This window comes from Molossus molossus, unplaced genomic scaffold (genome assembly GCF_014108415.1).
Source record: "Molossus molossus isolate mMolMol1 unplaced genomic scaffold, mMolMol1.p scaffold_m16_p_3, whole genome shotgun sequence".
In the NCBI taxonomy this organism is placed as follows: Eukaryota; Metazoa; Chordata; class Mammalia; order Chiroptera; family Molossidae; genus Molossus; species Molossus molossus.
The window spans coordinates 122998178-123024941 of record NW_023425366.1 but is presented as its reverse complement, the minus strand read 5'-3'; the positions used below and the strand labels follow the sequence as shown (position 1 = coordinate 123024941).

General features: G+C 42.5%; 1 protein-coding gene across 4 annotated transcripts in view; it reads left to right on the top strand.

The window, feature by feature from the left end:
- The first annotated feature begins 4779 nt into the window (after positions 1 to 4779).
- XPO6 (exportin 6) overlaps positions 4780 to 26764 on the top strand; it is a 121496-nt gene continuing 99511 nt past the window's right edge. For all 4 annotated transcript variants that reach the window (XM_036280821.1, XM_036280823.1, XM_036280819.1 and 1 more), the window contains exon 1: positions 4780 to 4991. In XM_036280821.1, coding sequence (XP_036136714.1) covers positions 4989 to 4991 — 3 coding nt within the window. In that variant the 5' untranslated portion in view covers positions 4780 to 4988. The remainder of the gene's footprint in view (positions 4992 to 26764) is intronic.

Genomic DNA, 26764 nt, shown 5'->3' with positions numbered 1-26764 from the left:
GAAAATTATTTTTTCTTGAGATATAAGGATCCCACTCCAAGCACCCAGTGCAAAACAGGACACCCCACTTCCACCGATAACACATGTACACAGTGATGAAATCAAGACTTTGATAGTAATGTGCTCAACAGACCTCAGCTGGTGCTAAGAGCTGGAATTCCACTCCCAATTGTCTCATCCAAAAGCCTTTGCTCCTACCACTAAACTGAGCCAAGAAAGGACAAGTCACTTGGCCTCAGTCCTGAGTCATCTGCTAACCTTCTGAGATGGCTTCTCTTGTACTTGCAGTTTCTACTTCCTAGAATATTCTATGTCTCCTCTCTTTGCTTAGAAAACTACATTTCTTTCAGGCCACAGCTTAAATAAATGTCACTTCCTGATCACCTCCCTACCCCAGCTCTCGAGATTACTTGAGATCTCTTGGCTATTAACTCTCATGGTGGTTTGTATTCTTCTTTCACGCTCTTATCACAGTTTTAACTGATTACTTATTGTATAATACTATTTTTAAAATACGTTTTTATTGATTTTTTTTGAGAGAGAGAGGAAGGGAGAGAGAGAAACATCGATATGAGAGAGAAACGTGCATCAGCTGCCTCCTGCACGCCCTCTACTGGGGGTAGAGCCCGAAACCAGGGCATGTGCCCTGACTGGGAATTGAACGGGGACCTTTTAGCCCACAAGACAGAAGCTCAATCCCCTGAGCCACACCGGCTGGGCTGCATAATACTATTAAAGTAATTTGTCTCTCTAGTCCACAAATGTATCTGTTTTTTTCAGCACTGAATCCTCAGAACAGTTGTGGTCACTTAGCGGGCAATAATAAATATTTGATGAAAGAATAAGTGAAAGCTTTCTGTGGTCATGAGCTATATCAGTAGTTCTCCAAGCGTGGTTTCTGGACCTACAGCATTAGCATCACCTAGGAACTTGTTAGGAATGTAAATTATTAGGCTCCACCCCATACCTACTGAATTAGAAATTCTGGGAGTGGGACTCAGATGGTAATCTGTTTTAACAGGCTCACCATGTGATTCTGATTCACGCTGAAGTTTGAAAGCCGCTGGGTTACACAGATTTGCTCCAGTCTATGCAATAGGCATACCCTGTAACACCTCTGCTGCTAGGGATTGTTTCCTGCTTCTAGTTCTTAAAATCAACACTTTCACAAGTCAAGTGGGGTGGAAGATAGAAACAGGAACCCAACACATTCTTTGCCATCTCGGACCCAGGACTTCTGCAGTTGTTCCTTCTACTTTGATTACACTTCCCACCGCTGACTTTATTCTTCAAGTCCCAATTTACATTTCCCACCCCTCCCTTCCATTTTCTCTCAGCCCACAGTGTGTGTTGAGTCCACATTATGCACAGTATTCTTAGTTTCTTACAATTAATTATTTATTTGCTCTTTACTTGTTGCTTATCTGCCTCCTGAGGGCAAGGGCTACAGCAGCATCATTTATTGCACCAATCCTGGCATCCACCGCAGCGCCTGGGCCATGGCAGGCCTGCAATGTATGTGGACTGAATGGATGTAAGCTGTACGAGGGCAGAGGCTGCGGCCGTTGACTTCCGGCCGGGTGCTGGGTGCTGGGTGCTTCCTGAGGCTTCCGGTCAAGACGGCGGCGTAGGTAAGCGCGGTATCGCGTCCTCCCTCAACCACACTCAAGTTACAACTAAACTACAGAACAACCATCATTCAAAACCGCCTGAAATCAAGCTGAATGGAAGTCCTACAACTATGAAATTAAAGAAGCAACTGGATCAAGACTGGTAGGAGGGGTGGAGGCGGACGGGCTGGTCCCACACGCACGTGTGGTGGATAAAAATTAGGACACCTTGGCTGGGAACATTCTCCCTGAGGACAGAGGGGTCCCTGTCCCACACCAGGTGCTCCGCTTAGGGTTCCAATGCCAGGAAGAGAATCCCCATAATTTCTGGCTGTAAAAACCAGCAGGAACTGAGACTCAGGGAGGCTGAGGCGGCTGGAGCCCCAGGCAGCTCCTCTGAAAGGGCCCGCGCATGGGTTTACTAGAGACATACAGGGAAGAACTGAGCTGTTTGGCACTGGAGCGAGGGCTGGAGAGGGGGCTTTCTCCAGGACAGATGTGCTGTCAGAGGCCTTTGTTCCTTTGGTGAGCCCTTCCCTGGGGAGGCAGACAGCCACCATATCTGGGACTCCAGCAACCTGGCTCACACTGGTTGCCCCATCCTGGTGATTCCCTGAGGTCCCACCCAACTTTCAGGGCCACCCAAGCTGGTGCCAGTTGGTTAACTATAGGATTGGTCTGTCTTGGATCCTGCTTCAGGTTTTCCTAAATTCTTTCAAACAAGCAGCATCTGGCCTCAGCTAACCACACACCTCTCGTTAAGTAATACATAGAAACAAACACAGGGAGGCAGCCAAAATGAGGAGACAAAGAAACAGGTCCCAAATGAAAGAACAGAACAAAACCCCAGGGAAAGAACTAAGCGAAATGGAGATAAACAACCTAACAGATGCTGAGTTCAAAATAACTGCTTATAAGGATGCTCAATAAACTTAGTGAGAACCTCAGTGAACTTAGTGAAGGCCTCAAGAGCATAAAAAAGGACCAGTCAGAAATGAAGGATGCACTAACTGAAATAAAGGTTAATTTACACAGGTTCAATAGTAGGGTACATAAAGCCAAGAAGCAAACCATAGATTTGGAATATAAGGAAGCAAAAAACACCCAATCAGAACAGCAAAAAGAAAAAAGAATCCAAAATGAGGATAGTGTGAGGAGCCTCTGGGACAACTTCAAGCGTGCCAACATTCACATCTTGGGGATGCCAGAAGCATAAGAGAGAGAACAAGAAATTGAAAACCTATTTGAAACAATAATGGCAGAAAACTTCTCTAACTTGGTGAAGGAAACAGACATACAAGCCCAGGAAGCACAGAGAGTCCCAAACAAGATGAACCCCAAGAGGCCCACACCAAGACACATCATCATCAAAATGCAAAAGGTTCAAGACAAAGAGAGAATTTCAAAAGCAGCAAGAGAAAAGCAGTTAGTTACCTACAAGGGAGTTCCCATTAGGCTGTCAGCTGATTTCTCAAAAGAAACTTTGCAGGCCAGAAGGGAGTGGCAAGAAATATTCAGAGTGATGAAAAGCAAGGACCTACAACTAAAATTACTCTATCGTGCAAAGCTGTCGTTTAGAATCGATGGCCATATAAAGAGTTTCCCAGACAAGGAAAAGCTAAAGGAGTTCATCACCACCAAACCATTATTATATGAAATGATGAAGGGTGTTTTTGAAGAAAAAGATAAAAATATATTAACAAACAAAATGGCAATGAATACATAGCTATCAACAATTGAATCTACAAACAAAATGAACTAGCAGAACAGAAACATTCTCATAGATATAGAAAACATTTTGTTGGTTGCCAGATGGAAGGGGGGATGGGGGAATGGATGAAAAAGGTGAAGGGATTAGGAAGTACAAATTGGTTGCTAGACTGACAAACTTTAAAGAGAAGGGGGAGGCCCTGGCCAGTTTGGCTCAGCAGTTGAGTATCGGCCTGTGGTCCAGAGAGACCTGGGTTCAGTTCCCGCTAAGGGCATGTACCACCAAAAAAAAAAAAGTTGCAAAATTAGAATATTGCCCTGGCCGGTTTGGCTCAGCAGTTAGAGCGTCGGCCTGTGGTCCAGAGAGACCCGGGTTCGGTTCCCGCTAAGGGCATGTACCTCGGTTGCAGTTTGTCCCCGGCCCTGGTTGGGTCATGCGGGGTGGCAGCCACTCGATGTGTCCCTTTCACGTTGATGTTTCTCTCTCTCTCTCCCTCCCACTCTATCTGAACAAAAAATGGAAAAATGTCTTCAGGTGAGGATTAAAAAAAATAAAAATAAAAAAATAAAGAGAAGGGGGGTTGGGGGGGTGGGAAGAAATAAACCAAAAAACTTATTTGCATATATGCAAAACTAATGGACATAACAGTGTGGGAAAAGGCAGGAGGGGAGTGGGAGTGGGGAGGACGGGATCAATGGGGGGAAAAATGAGGAACATCTGTAATACATTCAACAATAAACATAAAAAAAGAAAAAATAAATTAATAAGTAAAATTAAAAAAACAAAAATTAAATAAAGGCGCTTCCTGAAGACTTGCGGAATGAATGAGCAAACGAAGCAAAAGAGAAAGTGCCTCTTTACTAAGAAGGCAGGCCCGGTGCCCTTTACCAACATGGCGACGGGCGCGGGGCGGGGTCGGAGGGCGGGGCCAGCGGGAACCGTCAGGTGCAGCCCCGCCCTGCGTGCCCCCGCCCCGAGCCTGATTCCGGATTGGTCCGGTTCCAGCGCCGCAGCCAGGCGGCCGCGCCGTGGGGCCACGCCGGGCGCTCGCCACTTCCGGCGCGTTGGAGCTGTTGGTTGGGGGCGGCCGTGCGGTGCGAAGGGACAGCTCCGGGTTGGACGCGTGCAGGGATGCTCCGGAGGGCGGCTGTGGCGGCCGTGTGGGCTGAGACGGAGAGGACAGCGCGGGCCCCCGGGCCTCTCCCCTGAGCCGGCCCCTCGGGCTGCGCCGCCTCGGCCCCTGCAGCCTCGGCCCCTTCAGCCTCCGCCCCTTCAGCCTCGGGGCCGGGCCCGCCGCTGCTTCTGAACGCAGAGGCCGGGGAGCCCCTGCCTGGGCCCGGAACCTCCTCTCGGGGGTCGGGCCCGGGCGGGGGGCCCCGAGCTGCTGCCTTGTTTGCCGGCCTCCGAGCCCTATTTCCTGCTTTTTCAGTTAACTTGGGGAGGGGCGGGTGGGTCTTGATGAATTGTTCTGGGCGACTCCGATGAGGCGGGCCGGGGGGCCGCGCTCTTTTTAGAGGGTCCCTGCGGGGCCCGGGTGGGGAAGCGGTTCTCTTTGCATGGGCGGGGGACTTCCCCAGTCTGCCGGGATCATGACCTGAACTGTGCGAGCGGGACGTGTCCGAAGCTCGAGAGCCAGCTCACCTGAGCCGCCCCTTCTCCCGGCCAGTATGGTAAGTCGGGTCCGAGCCCCTTCCCTCCCTGGGTGCTCGGCCTGAGGGGTGGGAGCGGGACCCGGGACTGCTGAGCCATCGCTTTTCCCTGGGGCGGGGGGAGGCGCGTGGGGATCTGGGCAGTGACACATGCGTGCAGGGTTTGCAGCCCTGCCTCCGTGCTCCCATCCCCCCATGTGGATATCTCTTGGACCGAGAGAGACCTGCAAGCGCAGCAGGCGCAACCTTTGCATCTGATGTTTGCTTGTCTTAGAGCCTAGCTCATTTGAGGGTTTACTATGTGCCAGGCCCTGTGCTTAGTGATTGACATGTATTATTTAATTAGCGCACCAGCTCTCTTCTGAAGTGGGGAGACTGAGGCACAGAACTAGCTCAAGGTCATTCTTAAGGGACAGTGGCACGATTTGAACCCAGGTAGTGTGACTTCAGAGCTCCAGTTAGATGCAACACACAAGACTTATTGGGGTCTTGTTGTAGATTTGTATGTGGGGAAACAGGGTTTGTGATTTGCAGAGGTTACTTACCTAGCTAAGAGAAGTCAGGAACGGTACTTTCTTTGGAAACATAGTCGTCTGCTCTTTCTGCTACATGCTCTGGCCTTCTCACTGGTAGTGCATGGGAAACTTCATCCTTCCAGATACAGCTCAGAAGCTGCCTCTGCTGAAGATATTTTCCCACATTTATGCAGACCCATAGCTACTCTCAGTACTCCCGTAGATTTGTTAAGCATTTACCTTTTGTCTTTTTAATTGTTAATGAGCCTCATCTGTCTACTGCAGTTAACTTGGCTTCCTCAAAGATGAAATTGTCTGAACCTATATGTGCCCCAGCTCTTGGCACCTAGTAGGCCATGTGGAGTGGTTAATGGCCCAGCCTGTGTGTGAGCACCTCCAGTGACAGAAGTGTTCTTAAGGCTGCCTCTTTTCCCTGCCAAGTTAGTGGTTTAGTTGAGAAAGGGATACAGTGACATCTTCTGTGATCCAGATGTTCAGGCCAGTGGGGTTTTCAGAACATTCAAGGAGACTGTGGGTGGTGTGTTCAGGTTCTGGTCATAGAAAGACCTGAGGCATAGCCAGTGTCTTCATGGGGTCTACAACCAGTCAGACACAACGCACCATTAATGCTGAGCAGCACTGTATGGCAGATACCATATGTAGTATAGTGGCAGATCAGTTAAGCTCTCTGAGTCCCACTTTCTTCATCTGTAAAATGTAGAGATTAGAATTCTCTAATGAATAATCCAAAGTTGTGAGATAGAACATGTAGTGAGTGATGAAAGTAGTCCTGAGAAGTTTTTCCTTCATTTATTCTTTCAATGAAATTTTTGGTTTTATTTTTAAACTGTAAAAAATAATAATATGAAATTTACCATTTTAACCATTTCAGATGCACACTTTAGTAGTTTTAAGTACATTCACATTGTTGTGCATTCATTTTCAGAACTTTTTTAATCTTGCAAAACTGAAACTGTACTCATTAAACATGAACTCCCTTTCCCCAGTCCCTGGCAATCACTAGTCAGCTATTTCTTGACTACCCTAGGAACCTCATATAAGTGGAATCGTACAGTATTTGTCTTTTTGTGACTGGCTTATTTCACTTAGCACAAGGTCCTTAAGGTTCATCCATGTTGTAGCGTGTGTCAGAATTTCCTTGCTTTTTAAGGCTTTGTGTATATACCACATTTTGCTTATCCATTCATCTGTTGATGGACACATGGATTACTTCCACCTTTTGGCTACAGTGAATAATACTCCTGAGAACATAGGTGTACAAATCTTGCAGTAAATTTTAAGTAGCCACTGTATGCCAGGCTCTAGAGAATGTCAAATGAACCAAGACAGACACATTTCTCCCTCAGGGAGCTTTGGGACCCCTGGGCAGAAGTTGAATGGTTATTGACTAAGCTAGCCAAGTAACCTTGTATTCTGGTTTCATTTTAATTGGCAATCAGGAGAGCATTGTGAAATGACCACCTGTGAGCAGTTCATTAGTAAAGCAGTAGTTGACTTTATAGTCTGGTCTATAGTCATAATTCACGATCACCATGTACATTTTTTTCCTGAAGTGAGTTTTGAGTTACATATTTAAGCACATAGGATTAACAGGGCGATCTGATTACTTCCTTTCTGCATCACACCAGGAGTTCATCTGAGGTGTCCCAGGGTTAAGGATATAGATAGGTAAAGCAGGCCTTTTCCCCAAAATGCAAGGGAGCTGCTGCCTGGTTTGTGTATTACAGGAAGAGGGTCTTTTCTCTGCAATCACAGCTGTTTATTTATCCCAGGAACTATTCCCTCCATTTCCTACTGAATTTATCCCAGGGACTATTCCCTCCATTTCCTACTGACAACATATTAGTTGTCATATGTTTGAACCTTTGCCATATTTCTTTTTAAAACTTCAACTCTAATTAAGATGACACGACATGGTTCAAGTGATGAAATAACCTGGTAAAGACAAAAAACTCAATGTGGTATAGAGAAGTAATTCTCCACAGTAGGCCAGAGCTCTTTAGTTCTTTAGGTTAGTCATTCATGAAATGATTTACTGACTTCCTACATCAAACTTAAAATCCTAGGTACTGTGTATACTATATAATACAAGAGTTAATGTTTATAGGGCGTAGCGTATGCCAGGCATTTTACATATATTAACTCATTTACTCTTCCAAATAATGCCAGGAGGTAGAGCCTATTTTTATTTCCCATTTTATAGATGAGAACATCCAAGGCCCAGAGAGGTTAGGCAACTTCTCAAGGTCACACTGCAGCCATGTGGTAGAACTGGAATTCAAGCCCGGACAATTTGGCTCAGGAGCCTGGGCTCTTAGCTGTTGAACTTTCACCTCAGAGGGGTAATATTGCCCCTGCCCTCTAGGAGTCAGTTTACTGAGGAAGATGGGACATATATTCTGATAATAACAAGAGACTGTGATAAGCCCTGGCTGGTTTAGTTCAGCGGTTAGAGTGTTGGCCCGCGGACCAGAGAGTCCTAGGTTCGGTTCCCGCTAAGGGCACGTACCTTGGTGGCAGTTTGTCCCCGGCCCCAGTTGGGGTCCTGTGGGTGGCAACCAGTTGATTTGTCTCTTTAACATTGATATTTCTCTCTCTCTCCCCCTCCCCCCTGTCTCCCATTCTATCTGAAGATAAATGCAAAAATGTCCTCTGGTGAGGATTAAAAAAAAGAAAAAGACTGATAAGGGTGATTGCAAGGTAGCATATCTGAGAGAGATGAACTGAGGAGAGGAGTCTTGAAGGATTAGGAAGAGCTTGACAGTTGAACAAGGTAAAAAAAAGTCTTCAGGAGTTGTTTTCAGATAGTTCTGAAGACCAGATACCTATCAGTAAAGATAATAGAAAGTGATAGGTATAAAAGAAGAGTGAAGGAAGGAACTACCATTTATTGAGTGCTTAGGGCTTTTTAGGCTTTATGTGTGTACATTCATGTGGCACTCAAACATGTAACTTTTTTCTCATCATAAATACTTTTACCACTACTTTACTTGCCATTAGCTGCTCTATTTTTTTGTTTCCCTTTGCAAAAAAACCTTAGGAAAGAGTGCTCTCTAAGTGGTCATCCTCCATTCTCTGTAAAGCTCACTTGTCAAGGTCCCTCTCTACACTATTCCTAAATGCAATGGTTAGTTCTCAGTTCTTACCTTACTTGATCTGTCAGTAGTATTGGACAAGTTGAACACCCCTAAAATCTTCACTTGGTCTCTAGGACGCTAGGATGTCCGTTTGGTTTTCCTCCATCTCACTGGTAGTTTCTTCCTCATCTCACTGATCTTTGAACAGCTGGGGTGTCCTAGGCCTCAGACTTTGTGAGCTCCTAGTCCAGACCTCTCTCCTCAGTAGCACTTCTCACGTATGCAGCTGCCTACTTGACATGCACACTTGTTCGTCATACACTTCAAATGTAACATGTCTCACATTCAACTCTCTCTATGTCATCTGAGGGCAGCTTCATTCTTCTAGCTGCTTGTGCCAAAAACTTGGGAATCATCCTTGACCTTTCACTCCATACATCTGATTGTATCAGGAAAGCCGATTGTTTTCTGCCTTTGAAATGTAGCCAGGATTTTATCACTGTTTATTCCCTCCACTGCTACCACTGTAGTTCAGGCTTTCATCATCTCTTACCTGGATTATGGCAGTTGCCTCCTAACTGTTCTGAGCTTCTGACCTTGCCCCTTTATAGGCTGTTTTCAACATAGTAGCCTTGGTGATTCTTTGAAAAATCTAAGGTAGTTCATGCCTTTGCTCTGTTCCCATGGCTCCTTGTCTCACTACAGTGAAGCCTGCAGCAGCCCTCATGCTTCTGCATGATCTGTTGTGCCCTCCATATTCTGGCCCATGGTTACACGCTGAACCCATCTACTACTCCCTCCGTGGCTCACTCTGTTCAACTACCTTGGCCTCCTTGCTGTTCAGATTCCAGGTGTGTTCCTGCCTCAGGGCTTTGTCCTGGTTGTTGCCACCACTTGGACTTCCCTGTTGCTTGGATAGCTGCATGACAAGTTTGACCTTCTGTAAGCCTTCGCAAGAGACATCTTCCTAATGAGGCCTCTCCTTAGCACCCTATTTATTTATTTTATATCCTCACCTGAGGACATTTTTTCATTTTTTGTTCAGATAGAGTGGGAGGGATAGAGAGAAAAAGAGAGAAACATCGATGTGAAAGGGACACATCGAGTGGCTGCCTTGCGCACAACCCAACCAGGACCAGGGACAAACTGCAACTGCAGTACATGCCCTTAGCAGGAACCAAACCCGGGTCTCTCCGGACCACAGGCCAATGCTCTAACCGCTGAGCCAAACCAGCCAGGGCCTTAGCACCCTATTTAAAATTATAATCCCACTCCAGCTCCCAGTCCTTTACATACTGCTTTACTTCTTTTTGTACCATTTATAATTTGTAAACATTTTATCTACTTAATGTTATTTGTGAAGTCTGTTGTTGTTGTTTTTAATCTCCTTCTGCTAAAATATTAACTTTATAAAGCTAAGGGTCTTTGCTTTGTTTACCCAAGAGTCTAGAACAGTTCTTGGCACAGTAAACAGTTAAATTGTGGTAGGAGTGCTGTGGAGGTCTTGGGTGTTAAGAGGAGGCTTTAGAGAGAGGGAGTAAGCTAGGTTCCCTGTGATGAATAGAACTTGTAGTAAGAGGATTATTTCAGAAGAGAGGATGTAACTAAATGTGCTAAGGAAGACAGGTTTGGCCATGGTGGAGGCTTTTGTGAAGAGTTGGAGAGAAGGCTATAAAGGTAGTTTATGGCTAGATTATGGAGGGCCTCCAGGACTGCTCTAGGGAGTTGGACTTTACTTTTTGGCTGGTTTTTCCTTAAAGGAAAATTAATTTATGTGCCATGTATAGGTTAGATTGGTTTGGGAAACTAGATAGAACACCATGCCTGGATGAATGTGCCAAAAGCCTGTCTTGGGATGTGAAATTTGGAGTGGAGAGGAAGAGAAGGAAAGTTGTCACTTAAAACTCAGATTGATTCCAGATTCAAGGGATGAAGAAAAGGGGAAAGCTTAAGTTGATTTAGGGTCTCTAACCTGGCAGTTGAGAATAGTGGAAAATTTTAATTGGTGATTTGGATTTGGTGGGGAGAGAAGAGATGACAGATAAAGAAATTGACAGGAAGATGGCAGGAGATGGGCCATATGCTGATAAAATAAGGGATTTGGTTCTGTCTGTAGGTAGGTGGGTGTTGCTGGTGTTGAGATGAAGGTAACTGGCGTTGGTCAGGACAGGGATCTTGACGATTTTAAGTAGTTTTGTTGTGGACATACCTTGTCCAAGTCAAGGAAGATGTGACAGCGTAGCCTGGGGTGAAGAGGGAGGGAATTCCTGAACATGTAGCTTCTGCTTTGTCAAATCTGTTCCCTTTCTCCACCAAGGTTTATTCTACAAACACTGCAGACTGACTTTCTGTCTTCACTGTTTCAGGATCACCTATAACCTCTTTGTGTTGAATCCAACATGAATAGCTTCTTTTTAGTTCTTTATGCATCTGACTTTTCCTCTTGGCCTTTAACAACCACTAATCTCCTTTTCTTTTTCGGAAACACTTTTTTTTTTCTTGGCTCTCTTGGCTTCCATGATATTACCCTCATGGTTCAGTCTCCCTTGATTTTCTTTCTCATGGCTTTGGCTGTGACCTGTGTACTAATGAAAACTCAGCCTTTCTCTCCAGCCTTGGATATTCACCTGAGTGTCCTGTGGACATCTAATCAAACATCTAACCAAATCCATCATTTTCTTCTCAGGGCAGTGCCTTCTCCCCATGCCCTAGTTCGGTTAATGACCTTATTCACGCAACACTCAAATGATAATCCTGAGTCATCTTTAACTTCCCCTTCACTGTCAGTCCCCTCCTCCTAGACCTGTCGATGCACCTGCCTTTCCCTCCATTCCCTTCACTTTGCTCAGACCGTCGTTGTCTTTTGCTTTCCCTGTGCTTTCTTGATAGCTTCCAGGTCTCCCTCCACTAGTCTGTCTTCTGTATCCCTGCCAGAGCTACCTCATGGAACTCAGATGTAATCATGCCACTTGACCCCTATTGTTGTCAGAGACCCAAGTTTTTATCAGCAGAGTAGTGGAAAGCACATGGGGCCCTGGATTTTCACAGTTTCACTTACTTTTAGTCTTCTCAGGAAGGATGAAAATTATTTATTAGATGCTTGAAGTGATTTATTTGGAATATCTTTTAGACTTCTTAAATTATACCTTGTTCTCTAGCCACAACAAACCACTTTTTATTCCCAGAACACTGAGTACACTTTCATACATTTGTGCCTTTGCTCAGTTCTTTTTCCTCTGCTTGAATGTCCTTTTCTTCATTTTTGCAGGTGAGCTCTTACCATTTCAGGGTCACCATAAACATAACCTCTTTGAGTCTTTCCAGCCACTAGTGTCACATTTATCATCTTTGTTAGGTCTGTTTTTTCACTTTCATTATTTTGATTTATTTGTTTTTATTGTATAAGAATTACAAGACTATATTCTTATAGTAAGTGTCAAACAATTCAGAAGTTTGAAGAGCAAAATGTGAAGCTCTTCCGTCCTTTCCCTCACTTCCTTCCCCTCAATCCCTCTTCAAGCCTGGGAGTGGAGTTAGTGCTCTCTAAGAGTCCCTATCAACCCTGGACTGGTAGGTCAGTTAGTTAGAGCATCATCCCAGTATCCCAAGATTGCGGGTTTGATTTCCAGTCAGGGCACATACAAGAAACAACCAATGAATGAAATAAGTGAAACAACAAATCGATGTTTCTCTCTCTTCCTCCCCCTCCCCCTTTCTACCTCTCTCCCTCTCTGCCTCTTCCCCTCCTTCTTCCTCCCTGGCCTTCTCTCCCTCCCTTTCTCCCTTCTCTCTCTCAAATCAGTTAAAAACAAAAAGTCCGTATTGGGATGAGTCCCATTCCTCTTTGAATCTCCAGTGCCCAGTAAGCATTCAGCATATGTTTAGGTAATCAAGAGTCAGGTGTGAAAATAAATCTAAGAGGGTCAAGGTGGGCCCTTGTGGTTAGTAAATGATGGCAGTAGTATTTGAAGAGTGGGGTAAGATTGAATTCGAGTATGAATATAGTTAAACATCTTATTTTCCAAAACCCGTAGCAGCCAGCAAGCTCAGGTATTTTCCCTCTGGGGAGGTTGAGGTGGGGGGCAGGTGAGCAAGGGGAGTTGTTAGAACAAATGCTGTGTATGTAGATGGTGTATTTACCGGGAGGCTCCAAAAACTAAATGCTCCTGGTAGAAGTGCTGGGGGACTATTAGGAGTGGGGTTTGGGGGTGGTGAGGGATTTGTGGATACTGTTCAAGGAAACCCACAAAGCAGAGAAGTGAGGGATGTAAAAGACTAAAGGGAAGGAAAGGAAATGGGTTTAGAGGGAGAAAAACGGTTTGGGTATGTTTCATAATTTCAATCTGCTCATTGTTTGGGGGCCCTTGTGTAGTGCATACAGTACCTCATTTAATCCTCACCTGAGGATATGTTTTTATTGATTTGAGAGCGAGAGAGAGCGAGAGAGAGAGAAACATCGATCAGTTGCCTCCTGTATGCACCTTGATGGGAATTGAACCTGCAATCTAGGTACATGCCCTGAGCAGGAATTGAACTACAACCTTTTGGTATATGGGACAATGCTCCAACCAACTGAGCCTTCCAGCCAGGGCCAGTACCTCATTTAATATCTTATAGCTATTCTCCTGCAAGGTAGGTGCTATCTGTTCCCATTTTACAGTTGAGAAAGATGAGGATACTGAGGCTCAGGGAGGGTGATGTTAGTAGTTTATCCAAAATTATATAACAGGTTGGTAGAGACAGGATTCACACACAAAGTTCTAACTCCACACCCCATGCTTTCTTCTATTACTAGGTTTTTTCTTAAGGTTGTGCACATTTACAGAGGTATATTTACTTGAAATGTAGCCTACTTGAAATACTGTCAGGAAAAACAGTACATCTAGTCATCTAACCTTAAAACTTGCAAAATTTACTTCATAGTTGAAAGGGCAAAATGGCCAAAGTTTGCTGATAACAAAAGAGAAGAGATATTTCTGCATATCCTCTAATGTGATACAATAGAAAAAGTATGACTATTGTGGACACAGTGGTGGCTGGACCACTTTACAGGTTATCAACAGAAAGGAAGTTTTCTTAATTTCTTTTCTTTGTAAAGAACTAGTTGTCTTCCATTATGGGCTAATACTTTTGTGGAAGATGATAAAAATGAATTGTTAGCAAAATAATCTAGTTGTTATTAGATTTAAAAAAAATATATATATATTTTGGTACGTGCCCCTAGCGGGAACCATACCTAGACTCTCTGGTCCGTAGGCCGATGTGCCAACCGCTGAGCCAAACTGGCCAGGGCAAAAAAAAAAAAAATATATATATATATATATATATATATATATATATATATATAATATGAGGACATGCTTTTATTGATTTTTAGAGGGAGAGGAAGGAAGAGGGAGAGAGAGAGAAATATCCATGTGAAAGTGAAACATCCATTGGTTGTTTCCCATATGTGCCCTGACCGGGAACTGAACCATCGACTTTTCGGTGCATGGGATGACACTCCAGCCCACTGAGCGGCCAGGATGTTACTGGATTTTTTAAAACAAACCTTCACAGCCTTGGATTGGGCAGTGGATTCTTAAATTTATTTATTGATTGATTGATTCTTTAGAGAGAGAGAGATTTCGATTTGTTGTTCCACTTATTTATGCATTCATTGGTTCATTATTGTATATTCCTGACTGGGGATCGAATCCATAATCCTAGACCATCATCCAACCAACTGAGCCACTTGGCTAGGGCCCTTAACTGGATTTGACAGACATAAAGTTGAATGTTGTGGCAATGCCAATTGATACAAAAGTTTCTAAATGCTTTCAATTTCTGTACTTCCTTTGGCATGGACCAGGAATAGCATGCTTGAACAGCATTTGTTGACACCATCTTAATTCTGATTTCTTCTGAAGTGGTGGCTCCTCCATTCTCCTTACCCTAATTATGGGCATTCCTTACCCTGTAGTCCTGGGCTTTTTCTTCCTCTTTTCACCCCTACTAAAAATTCATCCCTCCAATAAACTCTTGAAGCAACTCCCATATATAAGTCACAGTACTAGAGATACAAGGCTGATTACAACATAGTACTTGCCTTAAAGGAAATTATAGTCTAGTGGAGGAGCTCAAGGGAGGTACACAAATGACTGCACGAGATGGTATTTTCACCAAAATAATAATAATAATAATAATAATACCTAGTCTCATGACTTCACCTTTTCCCCTCACTCCTGGCCTTTCATCAGTTACTAGTCCAGTATCCCTAACTGCTTGTTAGTTATCTTCTCTGAGATACCCTACTCTCACTTTACCTTCAGATTCTAATACTGAAAACCAGATGTTTGATTTCTTTATGTGTTTCTGTTCAGCCCATTACACTTAGCATATGCATAGTAGTTCGTTTACATTAGAGCAGCCTGCCACTGTCTTATATGAAGATTGTAATGAAAAAGACCTCTGGTTTCAGACTGCCTAGGATGGTATAAAGGTGTTTTATGAGCTAAATGCAGGTGGGGGAAAAATCATTGGTTTCTAAATTGGCTAATAATCAGATGATTTTATTTTAGAGTAACAACTGAGTAATTTTATTATTTTTTATTTTTTGTTAATCCTCAGCCGAGGATTTTTTTTTTTTTTGTAGATAAACTGGAAGGGAGGGAGGGTGGGAGGAAGAGAGAGAAAGAGAGACAGAGAAACATTGATGTGAGAGAGACACATCTATTGGTTGCCTCCTGTTCGACCCTGACAGGGTTTGGGGATTGAACCTGCAACCCAGATATGTGCCCTTGACTGTGAGTCGAACCCATGACCCTTCGGGCCACAGGCCGATGCTTTAACCACTGGGCAAAACCAGCCAGAGCACAACTGGATATTTTTAATAAAAATGAATTGTGCTCATTAAAAAAATCAAGCTGTATCGAAAGGTACAAAGAACATGGCAAAAAAGAAATCACCCCAAATCCTACTACCTTAAACTATGATTAACATTATCTAAATATTCCATATATCTTTGTATCTATCTTTATATCTATCTATCTGTCTGTCCATTCATCCATCCATCCATGGATAAAGGGAGTGAATACCTAATCTAAGTACTTTTATTAAAAAAGTGATTGTGTTGATTTTTTGGGTCATGCTAGTTTAAAAGAAAAATCTGTTTGCTATCACTTGCATTTTTGTTGTTGTTGTTGTTAATCCTCACCCGAGGATATTTTTCCACTGATTTTTAGAGAGAGTGGAAGGGAGGGAGGAGAAGAAAGAGAGAGAGAGAAACATTGTTGTGGAAGAGACACATTGGTCAGATGCTTCCTGCTCAACCCCAACCCAGTCCAGGGATTGAACCTGTAACCCAGGTATGTTTGACCAGGAATTGAACCCGCAATCGTTTGGTCTGTGGGCTGATGCTCTAATTTAAACTGTTGAGCCAAACTGGCCAGGGCAAGATTGACTTTTTTTTTTAACTAAACATAATGCACTTGAGGTCTATCTATCTCATTTAAATTTTATAGCAGAAAAATTAAACAAGTGAAACTGAAAAAGGAATTGTCAAATTTCAAATAAATCTTTACTTTAATAATTATTAGCTTTTTTTTTTTTTAATCCTTACCTGAGGATATTTTCCCACTGATTTCCAGATAGAGTGGGAAGGAGAGAGAGAAACGTTGATGTGAGAGAGACACATCGATTGGTTGTCTCTCACATGACCCCAGCCAGGGCTGAGGATCAAACCTGTAATCCAGGTATGTGCCCTTGACTGGAATCGAACCCGCAACTCTGGTCCACAGGCTGACACTCTAACTGCTGAGCCATACTGGCCAGGGCATAATTATTAGCTCTTGATAAATCCTTGTAGGTTAAGGAAAAAGAATCAGTATACTTCATAATAGGAAAAATAAGAAAATTTGTATTCCTTCCACTTTTTCCTCTTCACTCTTGATTATTTTACTTTGTCAGTATCTTTAGAGCATTTATAGCCTGCTCTATATCCCCAGTTTTCTCAGTATTTGGTCTTAGTTTTATATTTTAAAGGATTCAGTGTTTTCCACTGGTTTTTATTATTTTTGTTATTTTTTAATCCTCACCCAAGGACATGCTTTTACTGATTTTAGAGAGAGAGGAAGGGAGAGGGGGAGAGAGAAAGAGAGAAACATTGATGTGAGAGACACATCTATCTATCAGCTGCCTGGCATACACCCCAACTGGGGTTTGAATCCAGTTTGTGCCCTGACTGGGAATCGAACCTGAGACCTGTTCAGTGTACGGGACACCAGTACAACCAACTGAGCCACATTGGCAAGGACCCCAACTGGTTCTTTAAAAAAAAAAAAATTTTTTTTTCTTTTTAATAATCACCTGAGGATATTTTTATCTATTTACTTTAGATGGAGTGGAGGGGAGAGTGGGAGGGAGAGGGAGAGAAACATAAATGTGAGAGAGACACATTGACTGGTCACCTCCCGCATGACCCTGACCAGGGCTGGGGTGAACCACAACCAAGGTATGTGCCTTTGTTCGGAATTGAACCCGCGACTCTTTAGTCCACGGGCTGACGTTCTACGCACTTAGTTAAACCAGCCACGGCCCCACTGGTTCTTTCAACTGTAGTCTTTCCATATCTGAATTCTTTGATTCATCTCCTTATTGTTTCTAAAAAGGGTGCCTTATTTGGTGAATTAAGAAAGTCTGCTGCATTGTCTTTATACTGGAAGGACATCTTGGCTAGGTATCAAATTATTGGGTTGCACTCTTTCCCTCAGATCTTGTAGACATTGTTCCACCACCTGGGGTTGGGTATTTTGTTGACCCTTTTTTATTTAAAAAAATTTGTTTCTAATTGATTTTTTTAGAGAGAGGAAGGGAGAGGGAGAGAGAGAGAGACACATCAATAAGAGAGAACATTGAGCCCTGGCCAGATTGGCTCAGCAGTTAGAGCATCGGCCTATGGTCCAAAGAGACCTGGGTTCGGTTCCTGCTAAGGACGTGTACCTTGGTTGCAGTTTGTCCCCAGCCCTGGATGGGTTGTGCGGGTGGCAACCACTTGATGTGTCCCTTTCATGTCGATGTTTCTCTCTCTCTCCCTCTCTCTCCCTTTCCCTCTATCTGAACAAAAAATGAAAAAATATCCTGGGGTAAGGATAAGAAAAAAAAAAAAGAGAACATTGATTGGTCACCTCCTGCATGCCCCCCACTGTGGGTCGGGCCCACAACCTGGGCATGTGCCCTGACTGGGAATTGAACTGGCGACCTCTTGGTGCATGGGTTGACGCTCAACCATTGAGCCACACTGGCCAAGATAATGTACTTTGTAATTCTTGACTGAAAGGCAAGTCAGGAGTTGGAAGGAAGTATTGTTGGTGAATTTGGGGGGCTTACTTGCAATAGAGTGGCAAAATAATAGGGAATTTACCTGGTTTACAGCTGTTGAATACAAGCATGGAAAAGGGTGAATAAATATTATAGATGTTTATAACTTCTGGAAGTTTCTAACCCTGCCTGAGTAGATGTGCATGCCAGCACATGATTATGGTACTGGGTGATAAGGACAGAAATAAAACCTTGTGGAGGTATAACTACTTAAAAGGAAAAAAAGCCTGGCTAAGTTGGGGATGGGGAGGGGTGTATCAGGGAAGGTTTTCCAAAGGAGGTGACAAATGAGTTAGGTTTCAAAACAGAAGTGGGGGAAGTCATTAGAAAAGAGTTTGGGGCCTGAGGTAGATGTGAAGGGCCATTTGGGGCAGATATACATGGCAAAGTGAAAAAGCTCAGTGTATTTAGGTTCATTAAGGTGAAAGCTTTGAAATGTTAAAGAGCAAGGCATCCACTAGACAGCAAAGGTGATTTCTGTGGAGGCAGCACTCCAGAAAGGCTTTTATTTAATTCATGGGGAAAGGAGTCGTGTGCTTTATTACTGTCCAAGAAATTGTTTCTCTTCATCCTGCGTTCTGTTATTAGTGAAAGACAAGTGATCTAGCAAGGATTTATTTAAGTGTGTTATTTTGAGATAATTTTATAATTGCAGTAGTACTGCAAAAATAGTGTAGGGAGGTCCTATATACTCTTCTCCCATAGATGATTTATTTAAAAACAAACAACACTCCCAAAACAACACCACCAACAAAATCACTGTAGTGGCCAAGCCTTCCAAGATTGTGGCCAGTAATTTAGTTCAGTTTCTGCACCTTCTTTGTCTTAATACTGTTTGGCAATTAAAGTAGGTACTGATACTATCAGAAGGTCTTCTTTACCACCTCTTGATTTTGCTTAGTTATTATTTTCCTAATGTGAAACATATTTTGGGCCCTGGCGGTTGTGCCTCAGTCAGTTGGGCGGCTTCCTGTGCACTGGAAGGTTGCCGGTTCCATCCCTGGTCAGAGCATAGGCCCGGGAGGCAGCCGGTAGTTCACTCGCACATGAATATTTCTCTCTCAATAGAAAAATCAATAGAAAAATCTTTAAAAAAAAGTATTTTGGACTCTGGAGTATTTCATAAGTATAAAAAGACAATTAACCACCATCTGTTTCAACCTTTAATAATAGCGTTTTGGCTTGTTTCCTTCTAGTCTTTATTTACTTTTTTTTAAATTCTCACCAGAGGACATTTTTGCATTTACCTTCAGGTAGAGCAGGAGGGATAGAGGGAGGAAGAGAGAGAGAGAAATATCGATGTGAGAGAGACACATTGAGTGGTTGCTACCCACACGACCCCAACCTGGGGCTGAGGACAAACTGCAACCGAGGTACGTGGGAACTGAACCTGGGACTCTGTCCTACGGGCTGATGCTCTAACCGCCGAGCTGAACTGGCCAGGGCTTTATTTATTTTTTAAATATGGTTGAGATCACACTATAAATGCATTTTATTTTCTTCTGCCATTTTCACTTAACATTATAGTATAACTGGTTTTTCCAAATCATTAAACGCTTCATAAATATTTACAATGGCATTACATGGATTCTTGAGCATAAATTTTTTTTTTTGCCATTGTAAATAATATGTAATTAATGTTTTTGCAAAAAGCTTTTTCTGTAGTTCAGAAAATTGCCTTAGGCTAGATTCCCAGAAGGACCCAAGGGTATGAAGATTTTAAAAAAAATAAACCTTTTATATTAAAATAGTTTTAGATTTAGTATGAACACTTTTAAGGTACGTCATCAGATATTTTCCAGAAAGGTTATTCCAGTTTATTCTTCCCACCAACTGGAAATAAATACACTCATCAGCATTGGGTGGTCTTAAGAAAAACATTGCAAATTTAATAGGTTAAAAAATGGCTTTTCATTGTTTCTCTCTCTCTCTATACACACACACACACGTGTAGATATATATTTTTGGGGGGTGGGAGGGTGTAGGAAAAGTTATCAAGTTAGATTTTATTTTTGTCTGTTAATAGGAAACAGATCCCTTATGCTTACTTTATTACTATTTAAATAACCTTTATACGTACTTGAATGTATTAGAAATGATGCCTTAAAATTTTTTTTCAGTCTTAGGTTGGTTATTTAAAAACATTTTTTTTTCTCACTCTAGGACATTTTTGCATTTATCTTCAGATAGAGTGGGAGGGAGAAAGGGAGGAAGAGAGAGAGAGAAACATCGATGTGAGAGAGACACATCGACTGGTTGCCACCCACATGACCCCAACTGGGGCCGGGGACAAACTGCAACCGAGGTACGTGCCCTTAGCAGGAACTGATCCCGGGACTCGCTGGTCCGCAGGCCAATGCTCTAACCACAGCCAAACTGGCCAGGGAATGTTGGTTATTTTTTAAATTGTACAATACACAAAGCATAAAATTTACCATTTTAAACCATACAATTCAGTGACATTAGAGTACATTTACCATGTTGTACAATCGTTGGTACTCTAATTCTAAAGCTTCTTCATCACTCCAAAGGAAACTACCCTCTAACCCCATTCCGCCTCCCTCAAACCCCTGGCAACCATGTATCTGTTACTTTCTGTCTCTGTGGTTATGCTTATTCTGAATATTTCATATAAATGGAATTATATATGGCCTCTCAAGGTCTTTTAAAGCAGAAAGATCAATTCGATTTCAAGTTTGAATTGAATCTATGTATTATAGTTTGAAAATTACCAATCCAGTTATGGCAACTCTCTTGAATTTAGCATAGTTAATTGGTTAAGATGTTTCATTCCTAGCTTGTGGGTTGTTAGTGGGCAGTGGGCTACAGGCCTTGAAGTAGGATGGACCCTAAAATAGGGAACAAAGCAAGACGTGTCTGGTGGTGCTTGGAGCACAAATGCCAGTGCAATGACAGCACATTCAAAGCCAGGGCTGTACAGGGAATTCCTAGAAGTTAACCTCTATAGCAGTGTGATTTAGAGAACTTTCAGGTAAGATGCTTCCTTGTGTCATCAAAAAAAAAAAAAAAGGAAATAGCCAGTGTAAAAACTAATAAATAAGTTTGTGAAAGTATTTAATGCATAAGACCCCAGGAGAAGTGTGAATTGTGCTGAAGAGTAAGAGCAGTATTGGGGACAACAAGAAAGGGTCCAGAGACATCTGTTTCTCAGTGTTTGACATCCTCACTGGAAGTTCTGGGTGGTGGGGAATTGTTTCTAACTACAATACGTGGTTTTTATTTTTCAGGTGGACTTTTTTTTAAGATGGGCACAAGGCCTTCTCATTAGTTAGATCAGGCACACACTGAGTTAGAATGCTTGATATAGAGAGAGGATTTTATTTATTGAACCAAATATAGCTTCCAAGGTAAATTCACAGGTGGGCAGGTCCCTGTCTTATTTTGATTAGTCTGTTAAATATTTTCCCAGACTCTGATCCCCTTGGGGGTGGGGTGCATGTGAACCAGAAAGCCAAGATCAGAGCTTCCTCAGGGATTCTTCAGTCCCCACATAGGCGATGGCCTCAATTCATTTTATTTCAACAGTTTTTATGATTCAGCAGTTAAGGACAGAAGATTTTCATAGCAAGTATTCAGTAAGGAGTGTACTTCATTGTTCAGTGATTTCAATACATTCCTAGGTATGTGAAGAATAACATAACCTCATGTTTAAGAGCAGGGGTTTGGGGCCAGTGTTTTAATCCTGGCTCTGCTACTTGCCCAGGTGTATGACTGGTGACAAGTTACTTAATCTCTCGGGGCCTCAGTTTCCTCATCTATGCAATGGGATTGTCACGAGGATTAAAGGAGTTAATCACATCAAATACTTAGGACAGTGCCTGGTGTTACTAAGTGCTAAGTAAATGTTAGCTTATTATCACCATTGAATAACTATCATAGAAATGTACACTTGATACCTGTATGATCCTATTTACCAATGTCACCCCAATAAATTTAATAAAAAAATAAAAACCAGATAAAGAAAAAAAAAAGAGAGAGTTAAAATAATTCCTGCAACAAACATAAAGTGCCTACTGTGCACTAGATCCTGGGACCATAGAGATGAATAGGAAGTAGTCTCTGCCTATACACTCTCAGGCTACTAGGGAAACCAGCATATTAGCAGGTAATTTCTTTTTTTTCTCCAGTTCTTTTTTTAAACAAATGAATAGTGTACAAAATTTAAATGATACAAGAGAGTGTACAGAGTATAAACCTCTTTCTTTTCCCCTGTCCCCAGAACCCCGTTCTCTTTCCTAGAGGCAACTACCATGACTAGTTTAGAAAACAAAGTATGTGTATGTATAGTATGTATATTCCTTACTGTCTCCATCAGTAGGCAGCATACTATTCACACTGCCACACTGTTTAAATTGCCTTTTTAAAACATTGGATTTATATAGGATATAGTTTCATATATACATATGTATAGAGTGTCCCTAAGGTTTTTTTCTTTTTTTCCCCTCCCTTTTCAATTCTCACCTGAGGTTATATTCATTGATTTTTAGAGAGAAGGGAAGAGAGAGAGAGAGAGAGAGAAGAAAGAAACTTTGATGTGAGAGAGAAACTGCTTCCTGCATGCACCCTGACCAGAATCAAATCTGCAGCCTGTCAGGTATGCAGGATAATGCTCCAACCAACTAAGCCACTTGACTAGCGGTTCCCTACTGTTTTTCACAGTTGCATAGTATTTTATGGTATGGAGGTACCTTCTTTAACTAATCTTGCTTTGATGGAAATTTAGGTGGTTTCCAGTCTTTTGTTTTACAAGCTATGTTGACATGTAGGTCTTTTAACATGTAAACTTTTGAAGGAAAAAGTCACTAAAAGGGTACTTATTGAGTGAAGTTGTCTATGCATGAAACATTTTGATAGCTATTGCCAAGTCATTTTCCATTGAGGTGGCACTAGCTTGTGCATTTGCCAGCACTGGATCACTGTATGAGAGGGAAGGGTAAACATGGGTCACTCTATACAGTGCAATGTTAGAAAGCCCAGAGAGAGTGACCGGCCCTACTGGGGGGATAACAGTAGGCTTCATAGAAGTAGTGTGACATTTTCAAGGAGTGACATTTTAATGCATAGGTAGGAGTTTTTCCAGGTAGAGAAGAGCATTCTAGATAGAGGAAGTGATGTGTGTGAAGCCAAGGAAAGGTTATGTGGAGAGAAAATGAGAAGCTGGGACTGGCTGATGCATAGGATAGGTGAAGAGACATGAGGGACCATGGGGACCGTGAAGTTCAAAGGACAGACTAGGGCCAGGTGATGCAGTGATTTGATCATCCAGTGATCAGGTGGCAAAGACCCTTTGTGGTGTTGAGGGCCTCATGGTTGAAAGATACTTGAGAGAATTTACAAACCAGTTTTTCAGCAACCATTTCCTGAAGACAACTTTCTATTTCTAGACTTAGTAGACTATGAATCGTAAAGCTCCTGGAGGGCTTTAGTACAGAGATATTTTAGCTCAGGGTTTTCTGTGCTCTGTGGGCCCATAGGGCTTCTTGGTGGAGTCTCACGTGCTGGATTTGGGAGTATATAGGCCTTTGAGTCCAAAGTATTAAGGTAGTGCTGGGTGTATTGAGAGGGACACGAGGGGGACAAATTAGAGAACTTTCGTGTTTATAAAAGCAAATCCAAACATGGAGTTTGGGTAACAGAAACTTGTGTGGGAAGCATGACCGTATCAGCCAACATTTGCATAGTGCTTTGTAATCAGTACACAGCATACGTATCTGATTGCATATAATACTGAGGATGCTCTGTGACCTTATAGGCTTTGCTCAAAGTCAAGCTGTTCTCAGTTGGCACCAGGACTGGCTCTAACCTGTTGTTTTCTCTGCCTGCCAGGCTGTGACCGAGTGTTTTTCAGTGGTACCACTGGTTCTCACGAAGCCAGTTAGTTCTCTCATTGCTTGTGCAGAGGGCACCGTTTCTGTGTACCCATGTTCCTACCTTGGTGCACATTCAATTATTATCTGTACCCCAGGTGGGAGCAGTATTGAAGCACATTTTTTTCTTCCCCCAGGAGTGATATGTCTGTTATTTTATTTATGATGGGTGCACTGGGGAGAGCCTAGTATCATTGGCTCTTGTCTGCCAGGTGCTAGGTTGCTGCATCAGAACACTGTCTAGCTTTGTGCTTGTACTCTGTCACTTGCCTATCCTCTGGAGAAGCTTGTCTTCCTCTGTGTCCTGCCTTCCTGTTGTTGCTAGGCCTGGATGGATAAGGTCAGCTCAGGGTGGGAAGGAAGAGGCATTGCAAGGCTTTGCCAGTCATAAAGGGGACATTAGACTTTGATCTGCTTGTGGATTCTGGAGATCATATGTCAGCTGGATAGAACCTTTAGGGGAGAAAGAAGGTGATTATGCTCCCCCAAATCCCAGCAGTCTGTAATATAGTCCAGAGATTCTTGTCAAAATCAAATCAATGTTTTTTTGTTGTTGTTTGTTAATCCTCACTTGAAGATATTTTATCCATTGAGTTTTAAAGAGAGTGGGAGGAAGTGGTGGTGGTGTGAGAGAGAGAGAAACATTGATGTGAAAAAGACACATTGTTTTCTCCCACACTTACCCTGACCAGGGCCGGGGATCTTACCTGCAACCCAGGTATGTGCCCTTGACCAGGAATTGAACCTGAGACGCTTTGGATTGCAGACCATTGCTCCAACCACTCAGTCACACCCACCAGGGCTAATCAATGTTATTTTAACTGTTCTTTAAAAAGCCAGTTCTGTCCAGGATGGAGGTGGTATGGCTTTTACAAGAGACTTGCTCTTAAACCGTTGTGTTGGTAGCAGCAGCTTTATGTAGTGTTAATTGTGATTTCCAGCATGTGTTTACAGTGGTCCATCTGTTTCATACTCAATGATTACCTGATTTTATCCGGTGCAAGGTTACGCCAGCTCAGTCTTCGTCCTTACAGCCCTGGGAGCAAAACTCCTCTGAGCTGGCCCCCTTTAGGCAAGATTCTCTTTGAGCTTCATTTTCCTCGTGTGTAACATGAGTTTGGACTTGCTGTTCTCTGGGGTTTGTTTATTTCTCCCTAAAGATTCTGTGATCCTGTTTTAGGAACTCTTGGTCTCATGCCTTGCAGTTAATGTGCTCAGTAAGTATCTTTTGAGTTGAATTGACTAGGCGTGCAGATATAAGTGTTCCATCCTCCTGGGATACGTACCTGGAAAATAGAAGCAGATGGGATTGTGAAGAGAGAGCCTGTGCTTGGTTATATTACTCATTTATTTTAGACAGTTTCTCGCAGAACTATTTTTCTCATTTGCTTTTTTTTTTTTTTTTTACTGGAATATAAATAAGTATATAAATTATATGTATTTTAGCTCCTAGTGGGATATAATTGTTGCCCAAGCAGCAGATGCAAATTTTTTTAGTGTTCAGACTATTTAATATAATTTTTCCAAAACAATGTGTGATGTTAAACCTGGCACTTGAGAGAAAAAAATAATCCCCTTTCTGTTTTACTCTTTCTTCACGTTCTCTTTTCAATTTTCCCAGCTAGTTTAGAACAGTGAGGAAGGAGCAAGGTGGAGGGTACCAGTCCAACAGATGACATTTTAAAACACTTTTTATTTGGAAATAATTTCAACTGGTGGAAAGATTTCAAACTGATGAAGGAATGACTAGTACAAAGAACACTCTTATACCCTTTACCCAAACTCAGCTATTGTCAACATTTTACCATTTGCTTTATTTGCACTTTCTCTATGTATATACAGTTGATCCTTGAACAACGTGAGGATTAGGGGTGCCAACCCCAGTGCAGTTGAAAATCTGCATTGAACTTTTGAATTCCCAAAACTCAGTCCCTTGGTATAAGTGGTTCCAGAACCCCCCACAGGTACCAAAATCTGCTGATGTTCAAGTCCCCTAGGTAAAATAGTGTAGAACAGTGTATTCAGTCAACCCTCTGCAGCTCTGGACTGCCAGCTGTTTTGATGTGTGGTTTGTTGAAGTTGCAGATGCAAAACCCGGGGATATGGAGGGTTGACTGTATATTTATTGAAAAAAAATCTGGGTATAGTTGGACCTGCGTAATTCAAATCCCTGTTGTTCAAGAATCAACTGTATATGTACATACATGCAATATTTTTTTTTCTGACCTATTTGAAATTAACTTGTCTATGTCATGGGCTATTACTCCTATATAGAATATTTCTTATTAGAGATACAGTCTTACATAAACCACAGTGCAGTTAACAACGTCAATTAATTGAATAATTCAGATTCAGTGCTTTTATCTGAGCTACAATCTGTATTCTGATTTTGTCAGTCAGTCCAGTTATGTATGTATATATATGTGTATTTATTAATTTATTAATCTTTACCCGAGGATATTTTTTCCATTGATTTTTAGAGGGGGGTGGAGAGAGAAAGAAAGAAACATTGATGTGAGAGAGACACATGGATGGTTACCTTCTGCACGCACGCGCCCTGACCAGGCCTGGGGATCGAACCTGAAACCCCAGTACGTGCCCTTGACTGGAAATCGAATCCACAGCCCTTTGGTCTGCGGGCCGTCACTCCAGCCACTGAGCCTCACTGGCCAGGGTGGCCTGGTTATGCTTTTTATAGCATTTTTTCCTTTTCAACACAGGATCTAGTCAAGAATCAGGTATAGCATTTACTTATTATAACTCCTTAGTCTTTCGATTTGTTGTTTTAAAATTTCGAAACCAGTACACCTGTCCATGGGACGCTAATTGGTGTGTCTTGATTTTATGTATTATCCAGTGGTACATGGCTAGGTTTTCCCAGCATAAAATACACTGTCCTCTGTGTACAAGATGTTTTCTCCAGTTGGTCCCCATGG